The sequence below is a fragment of the Myodes glareolus genome, chromosome 3 (assembly GCF_982192425.1).
Source record: "Myodes glareolus chromosome 3, mMyoGla1.1, whole genome shotgun sequence".
NCBI lineage: Eukaryota > Metazoa > Chordata > Mammalia > Rodentia > Cricetidae > Myodes > Myodes glareolus.
Window position 1 is genome coordinate 15,449,919 of NC_142028.1, and position 10,017 is coordinate 15,459,935.

General features: G+C 42.2%; 1 protein-coding gene across 2 annotated transcripts in view; it reads right to left on the bottom strand.

Moving 5' to 3' along the window:
- Nucleotides 1-9,690, bottom strand: part of Ptpro (protein tyrosine phosphatase receptor type O) — a 207,464-nt gene extending 197,774 nt beyond the window's left edge. For both annotated transcript variants that reach the window (XM_048432467.3, XM_048432466.3), the window contains exon 1: nucleotides 9,407-9,690. In XM_048432467.3, coding sequence (XP_048288424.3) covers nucleotides 9,407-9,481 — 75 coding nt within the window. In that variant the 5' untranslated portion in view covers nucleotides 9,482-9,690. The remainder of the gene's footprint in view (nucleotides 1-9,406) is intronic.
- Between the last annotated feature and the right edge of the window lie 327 nt (nucleotides 9,691-10,017).

The window sequence follows — 10,017 nt, forward strand, 5'->3', positions numbered from 1 at the left end:
CAAACAGCATACAGTTAATTTTTGTTCTACTTTGGTTTTGCTACTGCATTAGAAAGGATCTCATTGTGTGTTCTGGAAGCTGTAATCCTCTTGCCTTACCCTCTGACCCCCATCTCAGGCCCAGATCACATGATACCACACTCAGTTTTCCCTGCTAGGAAGGTTAAGATCTAGAAATTTTAAGCCTGAGATGATGTGTTTCCCCAAATAGGCAGTAGTACCAGGAGTTTAAGGCCATCCTCAACTGCAGATCAAATTTGACTAGAAGGCTCTGTCTTACGTGAATATTAAGAGTTTTGAGGATACCTAAATAATAGGTGTTTTCCAATAACAATTTATTATTGTAAATATCACAGTTATTCTTGGTGGTTTCTATACTATTTCTCTTGCTGCTGTGAGAAAATATCTGAGAGAAAGCAGCTTACAAAAGGGAGAGTTTCTTTCTGTCTTCTTTCCTTAAGGAATTATTTGTACATGTTTGGATGGTTTGCCTATGTGTATACATGTGTACCAAGTGCATGCATTATCTACCCTTAGAGAAAGAGGGCACTGAATCCCCTGGAACTGAATATCAGAGAGTTGTGAGCCATCATGTGGGTGCTGGTTACCGAACCTGGGTCCTCTGTAAGAGCAGCAAGTGCTCTTAACCACTGAGCCAGCCAGAGGGGAAGTTTCCTTTGTCTTTCAGTTTGAGGTTGTATAGTCTGTGGTTGCAGGGAAGGCACAAAGGCAGAACTGTGAGGCAGTAAGTTGTGCTGAGTCCCAAGTCGGGAAACACAATGACAAATGTTGCTACTAAGATCACTTCCTCTTTCACTCCTTTTTATTCTGTCTCAGACTTCAGCCCATGAGACGAAGCTACCCACCTTAAGGGCAACTTTTCCCTCCTTAGTTCAACCTCCAGGGAACACCATTGTAAGACATGCACATTTGTGTTGCACATGCAATCTGCCGTCACAGTCTGGCTTCTTATTCCTACACTTGAGTTCTCAATGTATTGCCAAACTAAGCAGAAACCCCTGAGCAACATACTTAAACCTCTTTTTTATGGACCGCCAAAATGAGTTAAGTTGAAAACTCCTGACTGGTATTAGAGAAAGATGAAGTTGAAAACTCCTAACTAGTCTTAGAGAACGATGATGCATACCAAGCAGCCGTATCTAACGGTGCTGCTTTAGGGACATGTGGGGCTTGTATAAATGTCTTCTCAGAAGTTTCTAGAAATATTGATTTGATAATGAGTAAACATTATAAAACTCAATAAAAACAATTTACCCACTAAAGAATTTCTAATATTACTCTTTAGCTCTGTAGATGCAATTTAATTTTTTACACTTTACATCCATTCATTTTTGAGTGTATATGAGGGCGCATGCTTACCATGAAGCACGTATGTTGGGACATGTGGGTTCTGGGATTAAACTTGGGCCGTTGGAGTGGACAGCAAGTCTCTCTACCTATTAAGTTTTTTGGCCAGTCCTCCAGATGAAATTTTTTATGATAAATTCATGGAGTCATGAGAAGCATTGCTTTCATTCGCTAATATGAAAGCATAAATAATTTAATTACAATTTTGCCTTAATTCCGGCTCTGATTGGCCAACAAACAAAAATGAAGTTAAAGTTATAGTAAACAATTAGAGATAATCTACATTAAGAATGCAATAATAGGTCATTCGTATAAACCAATTTGCTGCAAGATCTTTTAAAGACTTTCAGTCCACAAGTAAGATAATGTTTTAATTTGTGTGTGTGTGTGTGTGTGTGTGTGTGTGTGTGTTTGTGTGTGTGTGTGTTTGTGTCTGTGAGTGTATTTCAGTTGCTTGAAAATTTAATTATCTGTTTGTTAGGCTATATGATAAAATTTTAATGACGACAACATTAATTCAAATAGCAAGTTGAGCCTTCTGTTAGAATTGAAAAAGAAACTGTCTATCCTTCAGGATGTGACTCATGTTTAATACTAAGCCACACGATGCTTAAGTATCTTTTCTCTAACATCTTACATTTCCTTTATTTGAACATACATCTAACTGCATTTTGTGACCCTTTTCTGTTTCTTTGCCTATGTTCACATTATGCCACCACAAAGACACATTTGACTCTTAACCACTCTTTTTCTGCAGCATCTAACCAATTCTGGTACCTAATAGGTGATCAACAAGTGTTTGGCTGACTGAATGAACTGGACAACAGATCACTGTTCTACAATTTCTCTATGCTTCCATTTGGGTTTTGGGAAAATATTTATCAACAATGTTGATAAATGATAAGTCTGTTTTGCCAAGAAAACTAAAAGGCAGAGAAAATTAAAGAAGTTGCCAAGGGTCCTGATAGTTCAGAAACTATCAAGGTTCAGAAACAAGGTGATGTGGGTTCACCATATTCTCATCCATAAACAAATCAATGATCTTATTTAGGAAATACATAACCAAACAAAGGTCTCAGTTGTCTGAAGAGTTTTAAATTCATTTATTTTTGTGTGCATATGAGGGCACAGACATATCATGAAACACATGGTGTGTATTGGTTGGAGGGCAGCTTACCAGAAAAGGGAAAATGGAGACACACAAAAAAGTTTTATATTTATCATTGTAATCATACACACACATATGTATATATATGCAAAAGGCAAGAATACATACATATATAGATTTAATAGTAAAAACTCATGAACTACTAGGGTAGAATAGATTTAGCTGGTTTATCACTTAAGATGGGAGCAGTTTTGTCAGGAAAATGAGTTGTATTTCTTTCTTCACTGAAAAAGCATTCTGAAAGATGCACACGGGTCTGTGAAATGACTCAGTGAGTGAAGATCACTCTGGCCACAAAGCCAGACTGTCTAAATTCAATCACTGAGACCCACATAGTGAGGAACAAACTTTCTCCAATGAGTAGTCTTCTGATTCCACAAGTGGACATAAAATAAATAAATGTGATTTTTGAGTAACTCATGTATTTTCACACAGATAGTTGACGGTAATCTATCTGTTTTCATCAAATTTAATTTCAGTCTCCTGGCATTCATTTTCTTTCAGAAATTTTATGTGTGTGTATAATTCATAATGCAGTTCTTGAACCTGAAGACCTATTTCCAATTTTGATTCTCTGTGAAATATTTTTCCAACCATTTGTCATTTTCCCTCCTTATTGTCCCAATTCCCCTGAGAGAGAGGGAAGGAAAACCCTCTCATCAAGAAGCTCTTCAACCTTGCTTCAAGATCTTCTGCTTGTTTTGTTTTGAATACAGAAGACAGAGGGGCCCAGTTGTTGCCTATTAGCATCTAGAAAACCTCAGGAGAAGAAAGGTTGTTCACTGTAGAATTAGATGCTGAAATAGTTGAGAGATGGGAACACAGCATGGTTGTCTCTCTAACAACAAAGCTGAGGACACTGTTTGCAAGGGGAAAATGATCTAACATCTGTTTGTGTGGAGCCCTGGAGCACACATAGAAAAGAAAATAGAAACAACAGTTGCTGCAGAATTACACGAGAGGTTTTGAAAGTCAGTTTTTGTTGCCGCTGTAATTATACCTTTTGTTCTCACGAATTCTCCTCAGTGACTCATAGAAACCATATGGAACCTTCTGGAATCAATAGCACCAGAGAAAAGAGGCGTCTTTGTTTTGATTGCTATTTCACTGAACCTGTCCACATTCTTATTTCCGCAGCTTACGCCAGGCAGGGCATGGTTACTTTTCTTGTTTTTGTGATCAAAGACCCAACAAGAAACACCTTCAACGAGGAAGACTGCACTTTGGATGACACAGTCCCATCAAGGCAGAGAAGGCAGGATCACAGAGCAGTCACTCACCCTCCAGTCAGGAGTCAGAGGTGACAGGAAGCAGCAGGAAATGGGCCAAGGAATCCTCCAGTGAGGCTCTGCCTCCTAAAGGCTCCTCAACCTTTCTAAACAGTACCAGCAGCTGGGAGCCAAGTGTTTGCATTTAAACCACAGCCCTTCATCTTCTCCTCACTTTGGCGTCTCGGGTCAGTTGGTACTAATGCCCAAAGAAGCTCTCACACACTTACTGAAGCAGAAGGAGCTGAGACCAAAGGGCCCCGGTGGAAGAGTCATGTAAATGGCCAGTTTTAACCCAGTATTAAATACCACCATAGGAATTACCAAGAGAGTCTGTTGAAAAGGACCTGTTAGAGACAGGACTCTCACAAAAACATTAGAGTGTCTCCTACCACTAGGAATACAGACATATTGACCCGGTGGGGATAGGAAAGACCATTGGGGAGTAGTGATGCGGAGTGGAGGCCAAAGATAATCTTAGCATACCCATATCGGCTTGTTGGTCTTGTATATATAGGTAAGTTTTAGGTTTGATAGGAACCATTTGTCATTGGCATGTTAATTGTGATTTGTTTTTTAAAGAAAGCATTCCATCTTACTGTAAGCATAGATAGTCATGAGCTTTAAATCATCCTGTTTCAGCCTGCTGACTAATAGGTTGACAGGCGTGCAACACCATTCCCAGCTTCATTGGCTACAGTTTCTTTATGCAGTCCTGGCTAGCTTTGAACTTGTGCTATGATCAGCTGTGACCTTGAACTCCCAATTGTACCATCTAAGTGCTGGGATTGCAGGCGTGCCTACTGTTCATTGCTGCTCACAATCTTTCAATTTATTTTTAAAAGAAATATTTACTTTTATTTTATGCGAACGAGTGCTTTGCCTGTGTGTGTACACATTCATGTAGTACCTGTGCAGGCCAGAAGATGGTGTCGGAGCCTCTGAACCTAGAATTCCAGATGGTTGTGAGTCACCATTTTGGTGCTGGGAACGGAGCCTGGGTCTTCTACAAGTGCAATTAGCTCCATTAACCATCCAGTCATTTCTCCAGTCCCTATACTGCTTTTTTAACTGGTAAAATCAACTAACAGTTTAAGAGGCACCGATGAATAAATGCATAACTGAAGATATCTTATTTCTGAGAAAAATATCAGGCTTGTATTTCAATTTGTGATTTTAATAATATATTAGTGTATGATTGATAAAGGTTTACTATTTATAGTGTAGTAGTTGCCTTATAATTATGATTATTTAACTGTTATAATGATAGTTCTTCAGACTTTCCTTATATAGACATGTTCACAAGTCAATTATTATAATATCTCAGAATGCTTCGAAGCTATTTATACAGTGGAGAAAAAATTTAATTCTGTTTATTCAATTCAGTTGTTACCACACTTCTAATGCCAGGTGCTAGCACACAGGGAAAGATAAAAGTTAAGAGATAAAACTTTATCTCAAAAGTATTTGTAATGTATCTGGATTCATTAGATGAGGACCACTAAATACTGTGGAAAAAGTTCATCTTTGCAGTGGGATATGAAGATGAAGACATCAATTCAACCCATAAATCTGGACTCCTTAAACTAGCAGACAGGAGAAATCCATTTCTGTAGTCATTGATGGTAAGTTCCCTCTTTTGTCACACTGCCTCTGACCACAGTAGCAGCCCCAACACAAAGGTCCTTTTTAAACCTCTCAGGACTCAAGTTGGTTAAGAGCAGCGGGTCAAGGGTTGGCTGCGCAAGCATGAATCCCAGAGTTCAGATTCCCACAGCCTGTGTAAAAGGCCAAAAGTGGGGAGATGTGTCTATAACCCAGAGGTAGATTCCCAGAGTTCTCTGACCAGTGGGCTAGCTCAAACAGTGAGTTCAAGTTTCAGTGAAAGACCCTGTCTCAAAGAGTGAAGAAGATGGAGAGTGACCACAGAAAATGCCTGATATGATCTAAAGCAGGAATATGCTCACAGTGGGAAGGCTCAGTACCCAGTACCTGTCAAAACAGAGGCAGTGAACCATCCCCAGAAGACTCAAGACAAATTTTCCACAGGAAATGAGGCATATTGGGTATGCATGTGTGTGTGTGTGTGTGTGTGTGAGAGAGAGAGAGAGAGAGAGAGAGAGAGAGAGAGAGAGAGAGAGAAAGGGAGGGAGGGAGGGAGAGAGAGAGAGGCAACGATCTCAAGATCTCATGGGTGTGGAGAAAGGCAGAAAGACCATGGACTGTAGGTATTTATCCTGGGTAAGAGTACAATGGCCAATATCATAGCATTGATAAAATTAGACATAGACCTTTATAAAGCACAGTATTGAAATCCCTTTCAAAGTTAATCATCTTTTATGGCATCTCATAGAAGAACAGAAATAAAGAAAGAAAGGACTCTTGCTGAATGAGATGAAGGGGTGGGGGAGCTTCCAATTGACCATAAATAAGCAACACTTCAGGGAAGACTGACTTCAAATTCTGATGAGGTCATAGTCTGCCGTTTGCATCTTAGTTGATAAAGCACTGATATTGACTGGGTTGATGAAATAGGATGCCATTTTCAGGAAAGGCAGTAAAAATGTGATGTTGTGTTGTTTTCAGTAGGAATTAGGGGAAGACACACAAGGGGAGACACTAAATAAGCAATCCATTTGATCCATAGACAGAAGATGAGACGGGGGCTCTTGATGGATAGCAGAGCTTTGATTTTTGTTTTTAGTTGTACAGACACACTTACCAGCGACATCAGTACATAATTCTAAGTGTTCCATGCCCAGCCCCAGGTGTACCCCACATCAGTTAAGAAGATGTCAGCTCATGCGGTGGGTGCAATGGCTGACTCAGACAACCAGAGATAGATTGTTAAACGAATTCATAACTAAAGCATGGGCAAGCAATGATGCACAACACCTTGCATGATCAACCCCTTCCAGGTTCCCTCAGTGAAAATGGTTATAAACCAGCATATCATACACACCCCCAATCTTTCCACAGCTTCTATTTACCTGAATTATAGAAAATAGAAGCCAAGTAGTGGTGGTGTATGCCTTTATCCCAGGATTCAGGAGACAGAGGCAAGTGGATATCTGTAAGTCCGAGGCTAGCCTGGTCTACAAAGTTCCAGGACAGCCAGAGCTATTACACACACACAAAAGAATCCTGCCTTGATTAATAAAAAAGGAAGAGAGGAAGGAAGGAAGGAAGGAAGGAAGGAAGGAAGGAAGGAGGGAGGGAGGGAAGAAAATATGAAATTGCTTGTCAAGCTTCAGAGTTAAATATATTTGGCTTACATTCTTTAGAAATATTGGTTCACATGGAGGATGTATGAACATTGATAAATGATGACCATAATTAAATCTATGGGGATTTATTTTCACAGAAGATGGGAGAATAGTTTGTCTCATACCCCTGGACCATTTTAGGTGGTGCCATTGACATCTGGTAGACTATTTGACATTTAATAATGGATTGTTTTAAAAGTTCATGCCACCATGTGCATGGTTGTGTCTATTTTGTTGGTTCTTGTTCATTATTTTGAATTAGAAACATCACATTTATAAAACACTTACACTGTATGCCTGATGCCCCATGTAACACACCAACTACAAAATTTATGATATTACACTATAAGCCTAATGTAGCACTTCAAGTATCTCTTGTTAACTGTTTGGAAATGAGATTCAATCAAAGGGCATGTGTGAAAATTCTTAGAAGATTGGGGCCTAGTGGCTTTCAATTTATAGCTTTTCCCTTTTTTTGCTATACTTTATATTAAAATGAAGCAAATGCTGCCCTTACATGAAATAAATATTAATAACTTCCCTCACAAAATTAATGTCTCATTAGTGTATAGCTTATTTAAGATTTGTCAGTGTATGCTCTTGATAAGTAGCTTATCATGATAGACATTTGCTGGCAAGTGTTGAGATATACACATACTGTGTAAAAGAGAGTGGAAGTCTATTTCGGTTACTAAGGGACTACCATGTGATCCCTGCCTGAATTTTTCCTATTCCATTATCATGTTTTTACCATCTTTTCTCCCAAACTAAATGGTCTCATTTCTAGAATTACCATATACTATGAAAGAAAGACCTAAAGTTGTTCCAACGGTTAAATGTAGCTCAGGTCTCTCTCTCCCCTCCTCCCTCCCTCCTCCTTTTCCCTTCCACCCTCTCTCCCCTCCTCCCCCCCCCCCCCTCTCACACACACACACACACACCACACACAAACATTGCTGCTCTCTGGAAAACATGCGCCTCAGTTTTCATCTTCAGTTCACAAAGAGTGCTGCCCAGATATTTTAATTGTTGTAGAGCCTAGCAAACGATTTAAAAACGTTAATTATAAAAACTCATTAAGCATAATATATCTGTGATGTATATTAAGGAAAAGCTTTTACAGGCAAGACATACTACTGAATTTATTATTCACCAGTTTTTCAAATAAAATAATGATTGACAACTTAAAATTTGAACATATATCAAATACAACTCAAAACTTCACTCGTGTACTCGCTGTTTACCCAGAGACTACATTTTCCTGCGATCCGGAAAGACAAGAAGAAAATACAGAGTATTTTAAACTGCTGCTGCCAGGGATTCATGGGTCCCGTTCACTGTAACCTTGGGGAGCATTCATAATTAATGGGCGTATGGCCAAGAAGTGAATCCCTAATGCGGAAGCAAAACGTTTTCAGTCCTCAAGTGTTAGTCAGGTATCCGCGTGGTGCTGAATGGACAGCTCCGGAACGGATCACCTGTGGCCATCCTTGGATCCCTTGGCCAAGAAGGGAAAAGGGACTAAGCAGCGGAGAGCAAAAGTAGACCCCTGAAAACAGGAGCGAGGGGCACCACTTCCTAACTTCCCCTCGCGTGCCAGGAAAACAGCTAGCTGTTACGGTTGTTGTTTTCTTTCTTAATTGCACGCTTAAGGTGTCAAGCTTTTGTTTTTAAACAGCATTTTCCTTTTCACTTTTTTTTTTTCCCAAAGTAGAGTTTTGAGCCACACGTTTCAAAGAAGACGGGAAAAGTGAATTTTGTAAATTATATACTCCACCATTAAAATAAGAGGCAGCATCCTGTAACGAGAGGATGGAAGCGGAGGAAGTGTGGAGAGTTTCTCCAGGCTTTCCCAGGTGGATATAGGTTAAGACAGGGAGAGACCTTCCTTCGGGTTGAACTGACTCCTTATTCCATGAAACCCTCGCCCTAGCGCCTGGCCAGTGCGTCTGGTCCAGAGCTCAGCGCCCTGCGTGTGATTCCCGCAGAAGGTGAATTGACTGAGACAAAGCAGCCGCACGGAGGCTCCACTCGGGGAGGGCTAGAAGGTGAAGTGGAATTGGGGTGCACTGGGGACCAGTAAAGAAAGTGACCTAATTTTGGCGGAGAAAGCTCTATCCGGCTAGCCCATCGCTGAGGTGTCAGAGTACAAAGGGCGACAACTGGAAGGCGCAAACTTCCACATCTTTCCACCCGCAAACCCGCAGCCCAGCCGGCACCGCGCTGAGGACAAAGCGTGCGCGGCTAGCGATCCCCGCCTGGCCACCGCGCCCCGAGTGCGTAGCTCCCCACGGCGGAATGGGTCCCCATCCCCGAGGGCTGGGGGGTTCCCCTACCTTGAACAGCACAAAGAGCCCGAGCAGAGGCAGCAGGCGACGACCCCCGCGCGTTCCCCTGGGCAGGTGCCCCATCGCGGCGCGACCAGGGACCCCGGGAGGGAAGACAGCACCAGCGGATCCCCGTGGCGTTCACAATGACCAGTCCTGGCAGCAGCCTCAGACCCTGGGCGCCCAGGCGGCTCCCGGCGGCCGCATGTCGCCTGGCCGGTCCTCCTGCGCTTCCGTATGGATTGCTCTCCTCTTCTGCGCCCGAGTCCGGCGAGAACGTGCCAGAAGCCGGCTTTGCTTAATGGCTAAGGATGGAGAGGGTGGGGATGGCAGTGGGCGAGGCTCTGCGCCACAGCTACAGCGGTTGCCACGCGAGGCAGGGGTCGGCGTGGGGAGGGAGCGGCTCCGGCTCCGCAGGCAGGCAGCTCTCAGCAGCCCCCTAGCAACAGGGGTGTTCGCTCTTGGAACCAGGAACTCGGAAAGTGCAGATCTCGGGTCCTCCCACCAGGGCCTGCCTGCTTCCCATTGCAAGGCAGCCCCCAGGCCAGGCTCCGCCTCAACCTCCCCCCAACCTCCTCGAAGGAGGTGTCTGTGGGGTTTTCCCTATGAAGCCTCTTATC